At 34.7% G+C, this 24175-nt stretch overlaps 1 protein-coding gene across 1 annotated transcript; it reads left to right on the plus strand.

Moving 5' to 3' along the window:
* The first annotated feature begins 314 nt into the window (after nt 1-314).
* MYCT1 (MYC target 1) lies at nt 315-24175 on the plus strand. Its single transcript, XM_047734875.1, has 2 exons — nt 315-499; nt 21464-24175. Exons 1-2 carry the CDS (start codon nt 316-318, stop codon nt 21973-21975), a joined length of 696 nt encoding a protein of 231 aa, XP_047590831.1. The 5' UTR covers nt 315; the 3' UTR covers nt 21976-24175.

The following is a 24175-nucleotide window of genomic DNA, read 5'->3' on the forward strand; positions in this document are numbered from 1 at the left end:
ACTTGTCAAGTGTTAGAAGTGGTCTCTTTCTCTATCCTACATAAATTTAGCCCAGAGTGCTGCAGCTAAGAGTTTGGAATCTTCCTATGTATGTCAGTGGGAGTTAGAAAAGGAACAAGAAAAGGAGCCTCTTACCCCAAAAGCAGTTTGGAGGTGGCCCAGAGGAAGAAACTTAGTAATTTAGTTGAGGAAATGACGAGAAGGAAATTGTTTCAGGAACCATGTGGAATTCCAAGATAAGAAAAACAGTTGCTAATTTGAGTATAAAAGCAGGAAACATGATACACTTGTTTCCTTTTATGCAAACACAAGTATATGAGGGGTTGTGTGAAAATTATTTTTCTCTTGCTGAACCACAAAGACATAGAATCAAAGCGCTTCTTTTGGACATACTGGCTTTTCTTTCTTTCTTTTTTTCTTCTGTCTCTTCTATTTCTTGTGGATATTATGGCTAATAACACAACAAGTTTAGGGAGTCCATGGCCAGAAAACTTTTGGGGTAAGATATTTTCTTTAACTGTTTTTAATTTAAAGTTAGGATGCAGAAAATATACTGCATAATTTATTAAAACATTGAAAATCTCTGAGACATTTTGTTTACCATAAACTGATTATTTAAGTTTTCATAGGTTTATTATAATAAGTATATTCATGTAAAATATCTTTAAAGTGGGTTAAGAAGTCACTCAAGAAGAATCTGGGCAACAAGTACAGATTTTGGCTGGTGTTAAAAATATAATTAGGAAATACTGAGAATAAAAATGAGAAAAATAAAAGATGGAAGTAATTGTTTAGAATATGATAATGCGGGTTTTGCTGGAAAATTAATTTTTATTTGTCTTAAGGTTATAAATTATATGTATTATATTAATGAAATCAAGAATAGAGGTTACTTTAGCTTACACTGTCAATGTTATACTCTTTAATTTCCAAAGTGAATCAAAATAGCAAAATCTATACTTCAGGAGTGTGATGACACAGATAAAATAAGGAATCTTATAAAATTAGACGAAGAAAAAAGTTTAGTTCAAAAAGTTCACTGGAAACAACATCACGTATAATATTAAAAGGAAAACTATCATAGGGGGAAAAAGAAGCAATATAAAAGTATTTTTTTGGCTGAGTTCAGACACAGCTACTAGTTAGTTAGGCATCAACAACAGCAAGGTAAAGCTGAGGTTGAAATAACTAGTTTTTCAAGGCTAAAGAAGGGAAAGGCTAGGGAAGAAGGGCTAAGATGTAAAATTGGTAACTATCCTTGGATTCAGGGAAATTTTAAAAATAAAGGGAGAAATTTCAGTTAAATTAGGAAAAAAATTTTTTTAAAGGAGACAATGGAGTTTCTGAAGAGATCGATAGTCCTAGTTATTAGTCCAGAACAAGTTTTTAGTTCCCTCAGGGAACTATTTCATACTTTCTTTTGTGATTTGTGAGGATGCTTTGGAAACTATCAGTGAAAGTGAACAGCAGTGTTGACCGTCCCTAACAACCCCACCTAGCTGTCCGCCATCATACAAATGTGCATGAAGGGAATGAATTCATTTTTTTTTTTTAAACCATCAACTCTTTGTGTTTGCTTCAGGCCTGGAAAGGAGGGATATTAGTGAATATCCTAATCTAATTATTAAAAAAAATAGGAAGAAAGTAAGTTATGTTTGCATATTGTAAAGAATAGCTTTGGTGATAAGTAATTCCAGGTAGATACCAACACACAATATGCCTTAGAATTATGGAAGTCTTCCTTATATATTTGTTTTATATATAGATACATACATATATATATATATGTATGTCTTCCTTATATATATGATATACATATACATCTTCATTTATAGAGAAAGTGAATGTATCAGACACACACTGAACATAGCTAGAGTCTGTTTACACTATATTCATCATTACAAATTTTACTGTATAAATTAGTCAGAAGTAAAGTAGTTCTTACTGTAGAAATTAACCTGTTAAAGCCAGATATGTTTTTTTTTCAGACCATTTGAGGTTAAATTTCAAGTTTACTTGAGTAAAAGGAATTATTAGCCACTGACTGAAACACGGGTAATAATTACAAAATGAACCTGAATTAATAAGAGAATGCTTAATTGAAGTCTATTTGCCAATCCTAGAAAACAGATTCTTTTTAAATATAAAAATTTGTGCTGGAGAAGGAATTAAAACTCACTGTTCCAAAGACAGTTGCTACTGTTTCTTTGTCTTAGTATGTGAATACAATGGAAAATAGATGGAAATACTGAAAACCAGGAAGGGGAGTGTTACATTGATAAGCATTAACAAAACCAATACAAATATGTTGAGCAGATATATTGGGTATGATTTAGGGAAAAATATGAAAGATTTAATTATTTCTTCTGGGGTAAAAAATATTAAGGGTAAAATGTAAAAATCTGAATGTAAATATACCACATGTAAAAATTTCCTAAGCTATAAATGCTGACTTTTTATATTTTTATTTTTTGTATCTAAATGGATATCTGTTGTGATCACTGACTCCACAAATACATTATTTTGAAAACCTTATAGAGTACAATGTGCTATTTATTGCACCCCAAGTCAATTGTCTGACTGACATTTCAATTTTAGAGAAAAATGATAGAGTAGTTGAGAAAAGTAAGACTTGTGCATTGAATCATATAAATTTCTCAAACTTAACACACTTAAGATGTATAAAAAGTTTTCCAGATAAGATCATTTTTTTGGTTTACTTTAATAAATGCTGAAAAATAAGATAATGATACCAGGTTATTACCAATAATAATAGCTTGCATTTTCACGGTAATCACCCACTAAAACTTACTTAATGGTGTGCAAGCATTAGAGTAATCAGTGCAAGAGGGAGCAAAAAAATTGATTTGAGACTGACAACCCAGCCGAAGACCACTTGTGTTTCCCACTTTTGCTTTCTGTAATGCATTTCCCTTCGCTATAAACATTCGCCACTGAAACAGCAAGAACCAAAACCTATAAAAGTTTGCTGCATCTTGCCTTCATGAAACAAGATAATAAGGATACACATGTATCCTTAACCTTGGTTATCTTTTTGATACTTAGAGTCCTAAAGAAAACATAGTTTTGGTCGAATTTCCTGCCTCACCATGTGTTTGTTTTTTTTTTTTTTTTTTCTCTTGGCTTGCACTGTGAAAAATTGGGGGAATTATTGGTTCAGGGGCTTGCCTTCATTCACCTCACTTAATTCTTACCAAAACTATGTCTGTCTTCAAGAATATCACACTCCTAGAGATTCTATCTCCATATGTATACAAATATATGCCTACTTTATTATGGAGTAACGCAAGACAATATATGCAAAAATGGCAACAATTGTTATGAGTGTTTAAAAAAATGGCTGAGATGGTCCCAAAATCTTTCTTAGAAGAAAAAATGAGGCTTTACCTGTTCCTATAAGTCAGATAAGGTTGAAAGAGAGAGATAATCCTTGGAAGGGCATTTTAGTCATTCATGTTCCCTACATTAACTTACTAACTCATTCACTTATCTATGGATCCAGCTCATCGGTTTACTCAGAAGCACTGACTGACCCCCCCACTATATATTAGTCAGTGGGTTAGGTGTTAGTGATACAAGTAAGGCATAGTTGGACAATTTCAGGGATTTCGGAAGAAATATTATCAGCCAATATGCAGAAGCAAAAACAGACCATCTTCCTGGTGGTGATGACTTGAGGCAGATTTGTGTAAAGTTTTGAATGTCAGTGTAAAAGTTTAACCTGATTTGACAAAATAATTTTAAATTTTGTGACTTCAGATCTCCCTGTTTTCCTTTTCCTTAGGACTTTTCTCTAAGGTTGGAAAGGGCATAGGGTGGGGATGGGGGTTATATACTAAGGAGGGTATTGGAAGAAGAGGGCCTCTGATTCTTGATCAAGTTCTGGTCTTTGCTGACATCTGCTGATGCATAGTTCTCATCTTTTTTTAGGACATCCCCCTTCCCCTCCTTGTCTCCACTGCTGAGGGCTCTTACCATAAAAATCTGGCTCATGTGGTCCATGCAACATTTGTTAATGGAATGGTTTTTCCTTTCTTTATGTCCCCTCTGGTCTACTGCCTTTCATTCAGGTAATTGTCCATCTGTCTCAATGGTTCAGAACAATATTGGATGCTCTCCCATAATCCTCAAGTTGTAAAAGCCTCTTGAGGTTGGGCTGTTTATCAGGTGCCCTAGACTCAGATGTACCGATGTCTACCATCCCCACTTCTACTTTGCGCATCAGATACCCAGGGTTTCTCAGAGGAGCCTGTCACCTTCCCCATTTGGACCCCAGAAAGCTAAGAATGGATACCAGCTTCTCTGCGATTCTCTAAATCAATCTGTAACCCATCACGGGCAGAGACAGAGTGATGATGGCTTCTCCAAAACCCTTACTAGTCACATACTTTATAGCCCTTCTCCTTGTCTCTCCAGAAGTTTTTTGCACTGCTTCTGATAATTGGCTTGTTATGCACTGAATGTTTGTGTCATTCCCCTTCAAATCCATACGTTGAAGCCCTGACAGTGCAACAGATGGTATTTGGAGATGGGGAGGTAATTAGATTTAAATTAGGTCATGAGCATGGGAGCTGCCTGATATGTTTAGTGGCCTGAGGAAAAAAAGGAAGAGAGATTGCTGTCTCTCCCAGTCTCTGCGATTGTGCACTGAGGAAAAGGTAATTGAGGAGAGGGTCACCTGCAAGCTAGGAAGCTCTCACCAGCCCCCAGACCATGCTGGCACCTTGATCTTGGACTTCCAAGTCCCCAGGACAATGAGAAACAAGTGTCTATTGCTTGAGCTATGTAGACTATGGTATTTTGTATGGCAGCCCGTACTGACAAGGACATGACTCATAGACTGTGGTTCATTTTTCCCAATACTGTACTTTGTGGTAAAAAGATATATTTTTGTTATGCTCCACAAAAAATAAATAGTTTTACAATTTAAAAAAAAAAAAGATATATTTTTGAGTCCTTTAGACTCAACATTTTCAAACTCCAACCAACAAACAAAACAAAACACTCTTAATCTCTCTCAAAATATCTAGTGAATTACAGGAAAACAACATTCCTCTATTCTATATATTTAATAATCCAGTTAGAAATTCTAAGCATTAGTTTTTCTCTTTTTCTCTGTATGCTTGCTAACAGTACTGATCCTCTCCAAGGTAATCAAAGAGATGAAAGGTTGTGAATTGATTTCTTGGGGAATCAAGTGTCAAGGGGAGAAAACCTTGGTTAGTAGCTGAAAATTCTATTCCTTAGCCTATAAAAATCTGGCTTTTAAAAGTCTACCCCCAGCAGATGAGAGCAGGATGTTTCCAGAGAAACAGGGGACAGAGTGAGCTTACGAACTGGACATACACACCCCAATGGTGTCCTCTCTATTCCCTCCTCCTAAACATATTATTTACTATTATATTTCATATGTATACCTTTAATTTGTGTTTTTAAAACTCTTGGATGTGTATGCATCATTGCATATTACTATACTATTATATTTCATATATATACCTTTAATTTGTGTTTTTAAAACTCTTGGACATGTATGCATCATTGCATATTAACAGCCTACCAATTATTTCCCTTAACTCAGTTACCTAGAAAGCTTGAAAAACAAGTGTTTATAAATGCTTCTCTATAAAACTGGTGCATCTGAGTTATGTAGAAAAAATTGAAAATGCATCTCTCACTGGGCTTCATGCTCAGAGCTAATGATTCAGTAAGGATGAGCCTAGAAGCCTGTAACAGGACACTGATTTTGGAGTTCCTGCATCTACATTCATAAGAGAAATTTGTCTGTAATAGTCTTTTCTTTTGGTAGCTTTGTTACATTTTGGTATTAAAGCTATGCAGGTCTCAAAAGACAAGTTAGGAAGTGTTTCCTATATTTCTATTATCTGGAATAGGTTGTGCAAGATTGGCATTGTTTTTTGTTTAAATGCTTTAGAAAAGTCACCATTGTAATTATCCATAGCATTTTTAATAGGAAAATTTTAAATGATGGAGTCACTGTCTTTAACAATAGTGGATTACTCAGATTTTCTATTGATTCTTCTATTTGGTGTGGAATTTGTATTTTCTAAAAATTTACTCAACTATCATATGATCTCCCTGATATGAGGGAGAGGAGATGCAACATGGGGGGTTAAGGGGGTAGGAGAAGAGTAAATGAAACAAGATGGGATTGGGAGGGAGACAAACCACAAGTGACTCTTAATCTCACAAAACAAACTGAGGGTTGATGGGGGGAGGGGGTTGGGAGAGGGGGGGTGGGGTTATGGATATTGGGGAGGGTATGTGCTATGGTGAGTGCTGTGAAGTGTGTAAACCTGGCGATTCGCAGACCTGTACCCCTGGGGATAAAAATATATGTTTATAGATTAAAAAATAAATAAATAAATAATAAATTAAGGTTTTTTAATGTTAAAAAAAAATTTTCCCACTTACATTTCCAAATATATTGCCTTAAAGTTGTTCAGGATATTCTCTCATATGTTTTTCCAATATTTCCTTATGAAAATGTTAAAATATATAGAAACACATAAGGGATTTTTGCAGTGAATACCCATAAGTCTACCACTTAGGTTCCATCACTGGCATTTTTACAATGCTTTTTTAATTCACCAATCTATTAGTTTATATTTCAAAGCAGATTGGAGATGTCCATATATTTCCTCTTAATTACATCAGCATGTATATCATTTATCAGAATTCAATACTTTTATGTTTTTTTTTCTCTTTAAGGTCAAATTTACCTACAATGAAATGTATAAAATAAATAATAATGAAGTGCACAGATCATAAATGAACATTTGCTGAATTTTGACAAACATGTACATACCTGAGTAACCCAAACCCCAATCATAGTAAATATTATCACCAACCCCCAAAATTCCCTAATTTCACATCCTGGTCAAGTCCTGTCTACACCATCCCCAGAGGAAACCATTATTTTGGGTTTTTTTTTTAGAACAGATTAGTTTTGCGTGTTCTTCTAGAACTTCATATAAATGAAATCATACAGTATTTAACCTTTTGGCTACTAAGAATAAAGCTGTAACAGAGATATTCCTGTAAAAGTTGCTTGTTGATATATGTTTTCATTATTCTTGATAACTTCCTAGAAGTGGAAATGCTGGTCATTGCATTGCTGTATGTTTGATTTTACAAGAAATTGTCAAGCCTTTTTTCCAAAGTGGTTATGCAATTTACTTTTTACAACAATGAATGAAGATTCCAGTTTTTCATATCTTTTCCAATAGCTCTTCTTTATTCTTAACCCTTTAGGTTATAGCTTTTCTGGTCAGTATTTTGTTTTACCTTACTGTGGTTTCAGTTTGTATTTCCCTGATGGCTAATGATGATGAGCAGGGGGTGGCAAAGTATGACTTACAGGCAAATATGATGTATTGTCTGATTTTATAAATAAAGTTTTATTGGGACATCTGTTTATGTGTTTATGCTGTTTTGTGCTACAACAGAGTTGAGTAATTTCAATAATGTATGACCTGAAAAGCCTAAAATATTTGCTACATGGGTCTTCACAGAAAAAAAAAAAGTTGATTCTTGACATTTAACATCTTCTCTTGTGCTTATTCATCTTTGAATATCTATTTTGAAGAAGTGTCTGTTCGTTTCTTTGACCCATTTTTACTTTCTTTACCTTTTCTTTGTTTTTTTGTTTTGTTTTATTTTGTTTTGTTTTTTGTCTTTTTATTACTGACTGTGAAAGTCCTTCACATATTCTGGTTACGAGTCAGTTGTCAGATATATATTTATAAATGTTTTCTACCTGTCTGTGGCTTGCTTATTTATTTTCTTACATGTCTTTTGCTGAGCAGATTTAAAATTTTTCAAGTCCAATCTATCTACCTAGATGTCACCTATCTACTGTGTGTGTGTGTGTGTGTGTGTGTGTGTGTGTATTTTAAAGAAAATAAAAGAAAATTGTCTTTTCTATTTACACTGATACTATTTTATTAGTATTATTTCCCTTCAAGCTAAAGATTTCCTTGAACAAAGCTTTTAATGTAGAGCTGCTAAGGATGAATTTTTCTCCTACACCTGGAAGATTCTTTATTTCACCAGTATTCTTAAAGGATAATTTCCATAATACACAATTCTGGGTTGATTAGTTTTTAATTCTTTTGAATTATGATTGTATCTTACTAGAGATTAGTAGTTAGCCAATAATTAGTTTTTATGAATGTAATATTTCATTATTACATTGTTGTTTTTAATTTGGGTGCTTTCAGTTTACCTTTGATCTTCAGCTATTTGATTATGACGTGACTATGTATGGTTCTATATATAAATGTATATATATATATATTTTTCTTGCTTGGTATTTCTAAGACTCTTGAATCTATAAATTAATTTCTTTCACTAATTTTGAAAAAATTCAGCCTTATTTCTTTGAATAGTTTTTATCTTCATTCTCTCTTTTCTTTGCTTTTGGTACTATAATTACACATATATTAAATATTTTTATATTGTTTCATAATTCTTTGAGACTCTGTTCCCCCCACCAATTATTTTTTCTCTATTTTTCAAATTGTATAATTTCTATTATTTTATCTTTAAGTTTACTGACTCATTTCACTGTTATCTTTTTAAAAAGATTTTATTTATTTATTTTGAGAGAAAGAGTGGGCGCACTCATGCGTGCACACATGATTGAGGGAGGGGCAGAAGGAGAGGGACAGAGAGAATCTCAAGTAGATAGATTCCCTGCTGAGCACAGAGCCCAACTTGGGGCTCTATATCATAACCCTGAGAACATGACCCAAACTGAAATCAAGAGTTGGACGTTTGATTGACTGAGCCACCCAGGTGCTCCTCTTCTCGCTGTCATCTTAAATTCAATGTTAGATTCATTGAGTGAATTTTTTTAGTTTTGATATTCTTAGTTCCATTTAGTTCTTGTCTTTTTTAAAGATTTTATTATTTGTTTCAGAGAAAGAGGGAGAGAGAGAGAGCAAGCAGGGAGAGCAGCAGGCAGATAGAGAGGGAGAAACAGGCTCCCCATTGAAGAGGGAGCCTGATGTGGAGCTCCATACCAGAACCCTGGGATCATGACCCAAGCCAAAGGCCGATACCTAATGAACCGAGCCACCCAAATATCTCCAATTGGTTCATTTATAGAGTTTGTATTTTCTGCTAATATTTCCCACTTTTCATTCATTATGAATGCTTTCCTTCATATCATTGATCCTAAATATACAAGTTTAGAATTTTTATCTGTTAACTCCAACATCTGGTCTTTTTAGGCTATGTCTTTGTTGACTACTTTCTCTCCCAAGAATGGGTCACATTTCCTTGTTTCCCCATATGTTAAGTACTTTTATACTGTATCATGGACATTTTGAATGGGCCTTTGGATTCTGCTGTATTACCTTGAAGAGTTTTTTTGTCCCCCCCAGTTTGTTCTCACAGGCAAATAACTTTGTTGAGAACTCAAACTACAAAAACCTATAAAGCCTGTCTCTTAGAGAGCCACTCAGGTATCAGTTTAGGACAGTTAATTTTTTTATGTTCTCTAGCTGTGCTATTTGAAACATGCAATGTGGTTCTGGAGTCAACTGTAAATACGGGAAATGTTTATCAATAAACTTTTGAGATCCTCTGCTTGGCATTCTCTTTTCTAAGATTTTTCTCTCTCATATTTAAGCAGCTCTGGTTGCCACAATCTCTGTCTTCTGTTTCTCCAAACTGGAAATACTGTAGGTTTTCAACTGGTATTTTACCTGCTGACATAATTAAGATTGGAAACCGTCCTTAGTTAGAAGTTTTGAAAACTAGGAAATTCGCCTACTGCTTGGTATTCTTGTCTTTCAAGCGTCAACTTCTCTCTATAAGCTACTTATGTTATTCATTGCCTTTAGGTAGAATTTTTTTTGAGGGGGAGGAAAACATTGTTGTTTCCAGTGCTTAGTCCTTGTACCTGGAAAATCAGTCCATAAAAGCCAACTTGGAATCCTCTCTTCATGTGTTTTCACTGTCTACATAATCTGTTCTAATACCATCTTCTTAATTTCTGATATTGGTAATTCACTCTCCCTCCCTCCTTCTCCCCGCTTCCTATCTTGATCATTCCTACCAGCAGTTAATCAATTTTTTATTAGATTTTCTTTTTCATGGAAACCACATTTGGTTTTGATAATTCTGCCTCTTTGTCTCTTTCCTTTTTCCTTTGTTCTATGTCATTACATTCTGCTTTCTTTTAATTATTTACTGTATTCCATTTTACTTGTGTTTGATTTAGCTGTTTTTGTTAGCTTCTTGGTATAGAAGCTTATATCATTGATTTTTCAGCCTTTCTTCTTTTTAAGTGTATGCCTCTAAAGCTACACATTTTCCTCTACACACAGCTTTTGGTGTATTTCACATGTTTTGACATTTCATATTTTTAATATAATTCAGTTAAAATATCTTCTGACTTTCATCAGATATTTTTATTTGATTATTTTTATAGGTTCCCATTATTTGTTGAAAATTTTCAACTTGTTATATATTTTCTTTAACATATTATCTCACAGTTATCTTAATATTTGTGTCTGATAACTGTAATATCTTGATAATTTATAGTTATTTTTCTATAGTATACTTGTTCTCTTAGTTTTTGTTTATTTGATCTGGTCTCTTGGAATGCTTGTAATTTGTTATTTATGCTCAGTATTGTTTTGGGCATTGTAGAAACAACTTAAGGCCCTGAATAAGACTATCTTTTTCTAGAAGGAATTAATTTTTCTTCTGGAGTTAGTTGGGGTCATTTCATTTTATTCTAATCTGATCTGATATGTACTTGCATTTCTACCTTGGTGAGGTCTGCTCTTCCTCCTATTTGCTATCACTCTTAGGGAGTAGCTTTGCAGGGGCCCTATCCAGTGTCTGGAATGTTCCCAGAGTCCATCTTCCTTGGCAGTTCTTAACTTCAATTTTTGTTTTCCAAATCTACTTAAATTGCATAGAATTCTACTTAGATTTTTTGCCTCTCTTTATAGATTATTGTCACATGAGTTTTTTTTCCTCCTGGAATTTGTTCTTTTGAGTTAGCAGTTTTGGCAGGTCTTTGAGGGCTTCAAACAGATTTTAAAAATATATATTTTTAATATTTATCTTTGAACTATTCTCAGTGTTTTCTATAGATTAATTAATCATATAAATCATATATAAAAAAAGGTATGCTACAGTCTTCCTTTTGAATTTACTTTGTACTCTAATAAACAGTGTTGACTAATTATATTCCGAATATGGCTTATACTCTATGCCCTTAATCAAACCACTTACAAATCTTCTTTTGTTTATTTGACCCACAGTCATGCACAAAAAACAACTCAAATCTCATTTCTTTCGTCAAGCTTTTTCTAACCATTCTCGATGTAAGTTATGTTATCTTTCATTTGTAATGACACTTTTATAGCCCATGACACTTACCTATCTTATTTACTTCTAAAAAAGAGTATATGAGTCTAGTTTCTATTAATCTTGAAGGAAAAGGAAAGCCAAGAGTGCACATTAGGCATCAGAGGTGGGACAAGATGAAATTTTAAATAGGGTGATCAGGGTAGGCCTAAATAAGAAAGCAACTCCTGAATGAAAACTTGAAGTTAGCCATGGAGATAGCCAGGGAATTTCAGGAATAGATTACTACTGGTCAAAGCCTTAGGTCAGGAACACATCCAGTGTATTTAAGGAATGGTGTGGATGGGGCAAAGACAGAGGAAGAGTAAAAAATGAGCACAGATAATTGAGAAAAGGTCCAAATCAAACTTAAAGAACATTTTTAGAAGTTTGCTTTTGCCCTGGAAGTGGAGAAAAAACTGATGTGATTTGACTTACATTTTCAAAGGTTCAGTCTGGCTACTGTATTAAGAATAGAGTGTTGCTGGGGGCTGAAGGCTATTATAAAAGCAGGAAGACCAGATAGACGGTCTGAATATTTCAGTTCAGAGGTGGTGGTCACTTGAACTAGGGAGATAACAGAGTAGATAAGAGGAGTTGAATACTGCATATTTTGTAGGAAAAAACCAAATGGGATTTACTGGCAGATAAGCTACACATAGAAAATACTTAGTCTTTGTTTACTTTATTATAATTAATTGAGTTTTCTATTATGTTATTCTCTAAAATATTATTGTCAAATTGTAATTCTCTTTTAAAATATTTTTGTAAAATTCTTCTTATTGCATGAACCATCCTCCTATTACTCTACAGTACCAAGAACAGGAGAGCTTGCTTTAGTATTAACAGAGCTTCTAATTCTTACAATTGCAAAAGGTTTTATGAACTGATCAGTGTTCCATTCTGTTGATACTGATAAAATCACTTTTCAGATACTGGAACAGTTCAATAAAAGACCACTAGATGGTGACCTCTACTAAATTTTAATACTATGAACAGCCTCTGAAGCATTGGTTTGACGTCCTGAAAGCCAGATTCAATATTAGAATCTTGGAATTGAAAGATGCTATAGTGGCCATTATTATTAGGTCAGGAAGGGTCAAATGACTTGAGTACGTTATACAACTATTAGTAGAAAGAGTTATTATTCATTGAGGATTTAGGGACCAGCCCTTTGTTATTTCTATAGACACACGTTACAAATCAGGATAAGGATACCTAATTTATATGACTTACCTTACTGATGTTAAAATTTGTTCCTTTTGCCTTCAAAGGAAGACCTGAATTTTTAGACCTGAATTTTTAAGCATAATTGTTTTGGTCTCATAAATTGCATTATATTGTAGTTATAAGAAGTAAAATTATGGCTCACTTTTCCTCCCCTAAGATTATTGATAAATAAGAAAACAAAATGTGCTTTAAGAAAAATATCTGAGCCATTGTATTTTTCAGGTACATTTTTTTAATAGTACCTTTAGAAAAAAAGTCTTCCAGGGGCGCCTGGGTGGCTCAGTGGGTTAAAGCCTCTGCCTTCTGCTCAGATCATGATCTCAGGGTCCTGGGGCTCAGATAATGATCTCAGGGTCCTGGGATCAAGCCCCACATTGGGCTCTCTGCTCATCAGGGAGCCTGCTTCCCTTTCTCTTTCTCTGCCTGCCTTTCTGCCTACTTGTGATCTCCGTCTGTCAGATAAATAAATAAAATCTTAAAAAAAAAAAAGAAAAAAAGACTTCCAAAATTTATTACCAAAATCTGCCAGAATGGAATTATATATATGAAAATTTAAAGCTGAGGGCCAATAGATTGTTTTCATTATATATTTTCTGGATTCTAGTTCTATTCAGAAAAATTATTAACTCCAGTTAAATTTTAAAAAATGCCTATGAAAGACCGTTCTGAAACAGGCTATACTAAAATTATGGTTCGAATAGATAAAGGTATTAAGAAGATACTTACCTTGATGAGGACCGAGAAATGTATAGAATTGTTCAATCATTACACTGTACACCTGAAACTAATATAACACTGTATGTTAATTAAAGTTAATAAAAAATTTAAAAAACACATGACTTGCCATTTCTTTCTGATGGCTTTTCTGTATTTCTACACTTGTTTTTGCAGTTTTGATATTTAAAGGAGCTTAACAAGACAAGCTTTTTACCGGTAGTTCAGCAAGTCTTAGAGACTCACGTCATTATTAACATTTGTAACTATTAAAAAATTCTGCACATAGAGCAATGGCATGAGAATTAGTACGATAATTTCTAAACAGAGATCTGACCGACTTTATGGTTTAGGAAGTACATGCGCTCAACTGAACAATGAAAATTAAGCAAATCCATATCAAAAGGAGTATGGTTTTTTTAATGTTATTTTTATAAGTTCTGTAAGCTCTATCTTATCTTATTTTATATTCATTGAAAATGTAACTCATTTATTATTGATGTATATGTAGTGTTCTCATGATTGTCATGTATATTTAAAATTTATTATTTAATCTTTTTCAGATATCTGTATAACTCTAGATAGTCTACTTAAAATAGCAATATGGTATTTTGAGTCATTATTACCTATCCTGCCTACCATTTCCCCAAATTTAGATTGCTTTCTTATATCTAATATTATAGTATCTTGAATGTTATAGATAATATAGCTCTACCATGTCAAATACTATATTTAATATTTTATTAAATATATTTAGTGATACTCTATATGATGGCACAGATGATAGCTCTAGCATGTTAAATATTATATTTAGTATTATAATATCATAAATATTATAATACTATATATAAATATTATGAAGCCGTAAAGAATCATCATTTAAAATAGATTTCTTGTCAAATTGCTCTCTTAGAAATACTGTTCTAGTTCTAGTGTGTCACCAAAATAAGCCTTTTACTCACAAAACTGAAATTTTTCACTTAAGAAGGTTTTGATGGTTGAACAAATTCTTTAGCCACTGGTATACTGGAGTTTAAATGTTACTCTTGTTTTCTTATGTCAGAATAATGTATTTTGGAAATCAAACAGTCACCTGGCACGTAAATCTATTTCTTACTCCATGTTTTTTGGTTGTCTTTGCTAATTTTCTCAATTTAATAGAGAAGACATTATTTTACTTTGAATCTACATTTTAAAAGTTTCTAATTTTTTTTCTTGAAACAGAAACTTATGCTATTTTTCAGTAAAGAGAAACTGTTAGGAACATTTTATTTGTTAAGAGAGACAGAGAGAATCTCAAAGGGTACAAACACTGAGACCTTGCATAGAAACTCCTGGAACCCTTAAATGCTTCTTTACTGGATAACTAAATCTATTTTCTCTTTCAAGATTCTAGTTTTATTTCCATTTAGTTGAAATGAAGTGAATGTATCTCTTTAATATCATATGTTATGTCTGCTTATATCCTGAGATATTTAGAAGTCTCAATCAGACTCTAGTGTTTACATTGCTTTATACATAAAAGCAGCGGCATATACTTTGCAAACGAGTATTTGTCTTCTTATTTTACGACATACATAAGTAAAAGCAATAGTCCCCTGATCAGTGCTAGTTGTCAGTATTCAGTTATTAAAATAAACTAACTTAGTTCTACCACATAAACCTTATACACTATTTCAATATCATTAAAATTGGGATTCAGAGCGAAGACATTTCTAAGAGTTAGTTTTTGTTGCAAACCTTTACCTGTAATTCTGTATCTGAAGTTTATATTTAAAATTCTCCAGTAGAGGCTGTTGATCCTGGAGAATATATGTATAGAATGCATAATACTGCTTTAGCACAATTTCCCCATATATTTCTGTTTATAACGGGTTACCAAATCTAGTATTGAATTGGGGTGCCTAGGTGGCTCTGTCAGTTAAGCCTCAGACTTCTGGCTCAGGTCACGATCTCAGGATCCTGGGATTAAGCCCTGTGCTGGGGTCCCCTCTCAGCAGGGACGGGTTTGTCTCTCTGTCCCTCCCCCTGCTCATGCTCGCTCTCTCTCAAATAAATAAATAAATAAAATCTTTAAAAAAAAAAACTGGTATAAATTGATATATTTTTAATGCATTTTAAATTCTTCACTTTCATTTTAGAACATTTTAGAACATTTCTGACAATGAGCTTAAGAAATAAAGTACTTCTATTATGTGGTTGCGTGGGAATTATGTGACATAATACATGAAAAATAGTGCCTGGGACCTATAAATTAATTAAATTAGAAACCTACTATAGTGTTTTTTTAAAATTTTTTATTAAGATAATTTATTTATTTATTTGACAGACAGAGATCACAAGTAGGTAGAGAGGTAGGCAGCTAGAGAGGAGGAAGCAGGCTCCCTGCTGAGCAGAAAGCCTGATGCGGGGGCTTGATCCTACTAGGACCCTGGGATCATGACCTGAAGGCAGAGGCTTTAACCCACTGAGCCACCCAGGTACCCCAAACATACTACAGTGTTTTACAAAATAATGAAATAAAAATGGGGCTGCATTTTTTATATAAATTATATAGAATTCTAAATTCTAAATTCTTATAGAATATAGAAAACTCCATATATAATTTATATAAATTATATAATTTATATAGTTATATATAATATATATTTATATAAATTATATATAACTATATATATATTTATATAAATTATATTCTTCCAAATATCAAAATTTTCCTAAAGCTTTGATTCAAACTTTCTGGAGTTTTAAATTTGGTCCAAATTTAGAAGGAACTTGTAGTTTACCTACTAGGTCTCTACCTAATGCATTATTTTCCTATTCAAAAGTACAACGTCTAGATGAACCGGAGTTTATTATTCATTCATTATTCTAAATAGGAAGATAACATTTCTGAGTGATTTTGTTCAGACTCTTTGATTCAAGTGTTTCTCATCATTAACTCATGGTTTCTCTGAGGTATAAATTATAAATAAACTTTTCCAAGAATGACTCATCACTTAAAAACACACAATGAGGAATTATTCAAATTATATGCAATATATCTCACAGAAACAAAGATTGCCAAAAACTCACCGAAGTCAGGTAAAATTAGTTTCTTTTCTTAAACCAAAGTGCCAAATTTTGTAAATTGCCTGGACTCATTTGAAAAGAAGACGAAGGACTTAGTTCTATGAAATATTTGAGTAGTTCATGATTTTTATTTATTTTCTATAGCAATTAAAACATTTTTCAGTGAAGTATAGAATTTTTGTAGCCATTACAAGTGACCAAATCTTAATGGAAATTTAATGTTAATGATCACAATACAAATAAAATTTGAGCAAATCTATTCTCTCATAAACTTACATAAAGTAGTAAAGGCATATAAATATCATAAAGTGAGCAGATACTTAACCCTTCCTAAAACATTATGATTTAATCTGATTATCAAATTACTGCTAGAATATAACATCATAATTGAGATCTTAGGAGCAAAATCCTCTATACCTCAGTTTACAACCCCACTCCCCCCGACCATGTCTTATTTCTAGTGCATTAGAGGGTATAATACTTTGGAATAATTTTTAGATTCTTTTGACTTTGGGTCTCTCATGACCAAGTTTTTCCCTTCCTATTCTTACTCTCATTTCCCAGACTAAGTCATTACCACTATTGCCTATCTGAATCATGGCAGGCATGTCCAGACTTGTTTTCACCCTGCCCTGGGCCTGGGTCTATCTCATTTATTGCTACTAGCTCTATATTCTATCCTTCCTAATGGGTCACTTTATTTAACCCTCTTTTTTGCTTGTCTTGCCTGAGTAGAGAGACTGAACTTTCTGGAGAGGCACTCATGACTTTCCATCATCTGACCTCAATCTGCTCTGGGCATTGTGGCCCACAGCGCCCTCACTTCAGGCTTCAAGGACATTTTTCTTATCTTACAGATTAATCTATATAAGTCTATATAAGACTATACAGAAGTCTTATAGAATGTAGAAAACTCCACCAAAGCTAAGACTTGCCTATAAACTTAGCATTACTTGGTATCTAGTGGGTGCTTTATATGTTAAACAAATGAATAGATAAATGTCTCCGGGGCATGTAGCCAGTAATTACTTAGACCTAAAATTCTCTTCTTTGATTCAGCGCTAGTATATTTTTTTGTGTCCTCAAACCTCCCAAATTTGTCCTTCTTTGTTTCCTTTTTTACTTCTGCCACCTGTTAAACTGTGATTTTCCTGGAAGTCTATTCTCAATTCACTTCTATAAATGCACTCTTACTTCTCATCAAAGTGCTTTCCATGGATGGCAGCAAGTCTCCTGCAGCACGGAGAGTCCCAATTCTGCTTCTCTTTAAGCTCCATATTTATGTAACCCCAATTCCAAATGAGTATCTCAAGGGCATTCAAGTTTAGCATCTTCCAATACCAACTTCGCCTTGTTCCATAACCTGACATTTCTTCCCGGTTTGGATGAATGATACTAGTATCCACTCTCGCCTGCCCATGTCAAAGTCCCAGGAATCATTCAGGTTCCTTCTTTCCTCAGTGCAGCAGGGTATGTTTTTATTAGTGGACTTTTATTTTTAAAGGATGGAGGTGGGGAGGAATTATGTGTCCTTTTTTCCTAATTTTTTTTTTTATCTTGAAAGATCCTAAATTTTCCCTTCATGTTCCCCTCTTCTCTTCTTCATTATGTGGTTTTCAAAAAGCACCTCTCCTTTTCTTTTTCTGTTTTTAACAGAAAAACAATTTATTTTTATTGAGACATTATAATTCGCCTTTATTGAGACATAATTCACGCATCTTATGTAATTCACCCATTTAAAGGGTATGATTAAATGTTTTTTTTATAGTCACAGAGTTATGTGACCATCACACCCATCTAATTTGAGAACATTCTATCCTTCAAAAGGAAACCTCTGGCTGTTAGCAACCCCTCCCATTCCCTTCCATCCCACCCACCTGCCCTAGGCAATCACTAATCTGCTTTTGCCATAGTTTTCCTCATTCTGGACATTTCCTGTAAATGGAATCCTACATGATGTAATCTTTTGACTGCACACTTTATCCTCTTCTTCCTCAGGGAAGGATTACTTTCCAAGCCTGCTTCCTCATGTTCCTGTGTACATCTATAAGTCACTTTACTATAGTTGTTGCCTTCAGAGAACAGAATATGTTTTCATTATATTCACACTTTTTCTGAAATTGTCATTCCTCTCAGTGAATACTTGAGGTAGAAGCATGGGGGAGAATATACTGGTACCTGTTTTATCAGTTTACTTTCTAGGTAACTTGAAATTTGGATGTTCTTTGTCTTCTAATTATGCTGAAGACCTGAGTTTTGTATAGTTCTATTCGTGCATCTTGTTTTCAGAAGAAATTTTGGGAAATCCTGATTTACATGGTTGACATTGTCTTGGCAATCCAAAATTCCTACAACTTCCTTTTTAGTTTCCAAATATTTGGAGCACTGACAGTTACAAGTTAAATTTGAATGTTACTATGTAACCAATAAGTCTGATTTTAGTTTCTGACTGTATTTATTCTTTATTTGCTTTTTCCAGATAAAGCCTGTTGCAAGAGGTTGCATTTGAAGGCTGAGTCAATATTATTTTTATGAGACACATTTTGGAAGGACAGTAATTGGTTTAGGAGAGCTGTTATAAGTCATCTTGTAATTAGGAAGTCATCTCCCTATTGTAAAAAATTTATTGTTTAGATTTGATATAACCAACTTTTTCAGAGGAATTTGATATAAGTATTTGTGAAAGTAGAACAAAACATACATAGTCTGGACACAGGAGATAAACATGACAATATAAAGTGTAAGAACACCAAATATATACTAATATTAAGGAGCAATGATTTTTCTTATGTATGATTGTTTGGCCTCATAAATTACATTATACTCTAATTATATGAAGTAAAATTATGGCTCACTTTTCCTCCCCTAAGATATGTATTTATTAACATTGGTTGGTTTTGCTATTTCTGTATTACAGATTTTCTATATATTACCCTAGATTACAACAAAAAACTGAAAAAAAAAACCCTTTGTACTCATAAAATCTAACTTTCTCATTTAAAAACTAAGGAGTCCAAACAAATTTCCTAAAATCACACTATATGTTAGCGATAAAGCTGACTTGAGAACTCTGAATTTGTTAGCTTTTTCTGGGTAACCATGTACCCCAAAACATAGTAGCTTAAAAATATCATTTATTTAGTTCACAATTCTGTGGGTCAGGAGTTTGGACTGGGATCAGCTTAATAGGTTTTCTACTGGTTTTCCCTCATGGGTCACAGTCAGTTGTTTGGTTAACTAACAACTGAGTTATCTAGGATGACCCCTTCATGTGTTTGGAGGTAGCAGGCTCTTGGCCAGGGCAATAGTGGTAACTGGTCCAATGTGTCTCTCGTCATCAGTAGGCTGGGCTTGTTCAGATGTCTGGCAGTTACAGGGCTTCCAAGAGCATCAAGGACAGAAGCTGAAAGACCCCTTGAAGCTTAGTCTTCATTTTGCAGTTTCATGTCCATCCCATCCTACTGGCCAAAGCAAGAGGTGAAGCTGGCCCAGCTTTGAGGGGTAGGAAATAGACTCTACCTCCTGATGGGAGGAACTTCAAAGCACTTGTATCCCTTCTCTTGTTTTCACACTCTCAAAACCCGGCTTAGCTAATTTCCAGTCCATGGTCATCTCCGTGCAGAATCCCTAGATGAGCAATTAGATAAGACAGCTTCCCTCTTAACAGTAACTAGAAGACAGAAGACAGAAACTTGAGTCTTTATCCAAAAAGCAGTACTTGAAATGAATCTTGAAAAATAGGTTTTTCAGAAATTTATTTATTTATTTATTTATTTATTTTTAAAGATTTTATTTATTTATTTGACAGAAAGAGAGAGAGAGAGATCACGAGTAGGCAGAGAAGCAGGCGGAGAGAGAGGGGGAAACAGGCTCCCTGCTGAGCAGAGAGCCCGATGCGGGACTCGATCCCAGGACCCTGGGATCATGACCTGAGCTGATGGCAGAGGCTTAACCTACTGAGCCACCCAGTCACCCCTTCAGAAAGAAATTTAAAACTCGTGTCTAGGTAGAAAGAAAAATAGGTGGAAAAGGACAGCACTTCAGAGAAAAAGGCAGGCTTTGGGATAGTGGGTTAGATCATGGAGTGGAGGGTAGGGAAATGTGGTGAATGATAAGGCTGAAGGGGTTTTCTAACATCCAGAGTTTCTTTACATTCAGAGCAGTGGCTCTGCTATGAAGCTTTTCTCAAAAATATGCTTTTAGTTCACAAGAAGCAGTAAGGTAGAATTTCCATTTTGGAAAAACAACTCCCCTGCCCCTGAACAGGAAATCTGGACAAGTACAAGTTCTGTGAATTGAAGGATACTGATGTATACCAGAGATTCTATGGATTCAGGAGATAAAAATTTCGTTAGCACAATGAGAGCATGACAGCAGCATGACCTGGAACTGGTGGTCCAAGAAAGAGCACAGGAGTCTGCATAGGACATGTCATCAGTGAGTCAGAGATACAGGGTACAGTCCCGGAGCTCAGGAAATCAAACATAAATCAGTCAGCCAACCAGATGGTTCTAGCTCATCACTTCCTTCTCAGAAGGAGGACAGGAAGTGAGACATCATGAAGCCCGCAGGTGGAAGACATCACTGGGGTCGATGAAAGCAGACAGGAAAAAGCAAAGTCCAATTTGACTACAAAATCCTTTATCAATTTCTGCCGCATTGTTACCGCTGTAACTCAAAAGGAAATAATCTTTGGACTGTATTTGCAGCCTTATAAAAATGTATGAACTAAAGAACAGCCTTTAAAGAAAAGACTATTTTTATTATTTATTTCTTTAGGTGAGAAAATAGCATAAGCAACGGGAATGCTACTACTAAACATGTCATTTTATATCATTTTGCTTTAAAAAATGAAAACATATCAGCTGATATTCATATGCATCTAGTACTGTCTTTTATTTCCCTAATTCAGAATGTTTCCATTGATGACACGTTCCAAAGTTACTATTTGTGTTTTGCCTTGTGTTTTTCATTGAATGCCTATTTACAAATTAAATTACCTATTTGATTTTTTTTTTTTTTTGCTTGTTTGTTTCAGAGGATGTCATAACGTCCTTCACAGTGTCCATTGCAATTGTGCTCGTCATCGCAGGATTTATCTGGGCTCTGTTTGTTTGTTTGTCTCGAAGAAGAGCCAGCGCCCCCATCTCACAGTGGAGCTCCAGTCGGCGATCGAGGTCTTCGTACCACCACGGCCTCAGCAGAACCGGATTTTACCGTCACAGTGGCTGTGAACGGCGGAGTAACCTCAGCCTGGCCAGTCTCACCTTCCAGCGACAAGCTTCCCTGGAACAAGCAAATTCCTTTCCAAGAAAATCAAGCTTCCGGGCTTCCACTTTCCATCCCTTTCTGCAAAGTCCCCCACTTCCAGTGGAAACGGACAGTCAGCTGATGACTCTGCCCTCCCGCAGCACGGTTCCCGCCCTCAGCACGTCGCACAGTCTGGGCCGCCCTGATTTCCACTGGTCCAGTCACAGTCTTCGGATGGGCTTTTCCACCCCGCCTCCACCTGCCTATGAGTCAATTATAAAGGCGTTCCCAGATTCCTGAGGACCGTGCTTTTGTTTGTTTCTTCCTTTACTCGCCTTTTACAGACACAAAATTACAACCAGGCTCAACGGGATTTTGAGGGCGTGGCCCAAACAGCTAAGGAGTTGCCAAGCTGAGTTAATGCTCCATAAGTTGGACATTACGATGTAAATCATAGTTTCTTTGAATACGTGTTTTCCTTCCTTGTGACTCACAAAATAGTAATATTTTCCAAATAGTTATCTATTTATGTATTTTGTACTCAACGCGAAGGTTATTAAAGACAGTGATTCCTACCTAAGACTCAGCTGTGATACAGAATATATGTGTGTATACACACACATATATATATTTTAGACTAAAATAATTAAAACTTCCAGATATTTGTGGTTTACAATCCTCATTCACTGCCCGATGTGACTATAAAGGGAAAAAAATCACTATGTCACTTTTTAAAAATAAACCTATCCTAAGGAATTCTAATTTTACTGTCTTTAGAATGACATGAATCATCTGACAAACCTGGATTTTTAATGGATTATATGAGCATAAAAATGACAAAACAGAGATTTTAAAGTTCCTTCATGGCACTCGTTTTTGAGAGGTGTGGGGACCAAGCAAAGAAAGGGAATCTCTGTGGCTGTTACAGAACACTTGTTTGTTTGTTTGTTTTTTAATTTGACAGAGAGAGAGAGATCACAAGCAGGCAGAGAGGCAGGCAGAGAGAGGGAGAAGCAGGCTCCCTGCTGAGCAGAGAGCCTGATGCGGGACTCAGTCCCAGGACCCTGAGATCATGACCTGAGCCGAAGGCAGAGGCTTAACCTGCTGAGCCACTCAGGTGCCCCAGAACACTTCAGTTTTGACACTTATTTTCCCCCCAGACTCTTCGTGCCTTTCCCAAGAATTGCTACCTACATCACTGAGGCAAAATCCATGGGTTTACTGAAAGGTGTTAACTTTTCTTCACTGTTGCAGTTATGTTGTTAGGAAAACAATAGCAAATCCAATTCATTGACCTAAAAACAAACTTCAACACTGAGCTCACATTTTTCCTAAGGGATAAACTGTATTTCTTAGATCTAAATCTAGCAATTGGGAAAGCACTTTATCTAGGGACTTTCTCCTGGAACTTTACAAGCAAACAAATAATGGTCTGTAGGGAGAGAGTCTGTCATGAAATACATGTTATAGCCATGAAGAATTCTCCTTCCTGGATCGACTCATCAGGCATCATCCCTTGTGTGCATTCTTATGAATTTCAACCTCAGATCCTATGAACAGTCTTTGTACAATGATTACATCATGTCATATGGTCCTTGGTGCAGACAGTTACTTAATGAGTCTGCTTCCACAGAAAGCCACCCTCATAAAGAAAGGTACATTCCCAAATATGGGTACCAGAGAGCTTCAGTGGCAAATGCCTGTGGCTACCCCTTTTCACTTAAGGACATGCATTCACTGCAGTATTATTCAAAAGGCCTGTGGTTCATAGCTGATGTAGTGACTAGCTAGCTTATTTTGCTGTTCGTTTATTTCTCTGAACATTGGAATTTCTAGTGAAGAAAAATGTACTCTCATTTTGGTTTCTGTAATGCAGTGCTCACAGATCTTGCATCTATATATGGCTCAAGAATGTAATAATTTCTACGTAGTGAGAGATTGTGTATAGCATTTTCTTTAATATTTGTATTTAGCATATATTTTCCATTGTTCCTCAAGGACAAGTATTCCTAATGATGCCTATAGATTGATGCTCTCTAATGTAACAGAAAGAAAGAAAGAAAGAAAGAACAGTTTACAAGATAACCAATTTGTTGTAAGTTGGTTTTTAACAAATTCAGCAATTGTCATATAGCCATGTAAGATTTCAGGAGAGCATTAACTTAGTAACAAGGCTATCTTTTGCTTGCATGTCATCCTTAATGTTTAATATGAGAAGTAAGCCAAATGTATGGTTTTTGTCTAGAATTTATACTGGGAATAAAAATTGCTTTCTATCTCTCAAATTAGGAAAATGGGAGTATCTTCTGGTGAATTTAACCATCTGGCAGAATTGTTGCCACCCCTCTCCCCCAGTTATGGAACAGTCAAAATGAATATCTTATAAATATTGTGCAATTCATGAAATGTAAAATTAAAACAAAAACTAGGGACTTTTAAAGTTGTATCTGTTTAATTTGAAATGTTTAGTTGATTATGAAATAAAATTAAACTGATGTCA

Source organism: Lutra lutra, chromosome 6 (genome assembly GCF_902655055.1).
Source record: "Lutra lutra chromosome 6, mLutLut1.2, whole genome shotgun sequence".
Classification (NCBI taxonomy): domain Eukaryota; kingdom Metazoa; phylum Chordata; class Mammalia; order Carnivora; family Mustelidae; genus Lutra; species Lutra lutra.

Excerpts from the sequence above, each read along its gene's own strand:
- MYCT1 (XM_047734875.1), top strand. The coding sequence starts at position 316 with ATGAGGGGTTGTGTGAAAATTATTTTTCTCTTGCTGAACCACAAAGAC. Across the intron at positions 500-21,463 it reads ATGGCCAGAAAACTTTTGGG|AGGATGTCATAACGTCCTTC; the intron begins GTAAGATATTTT and ends TGTTTGTTTCAG.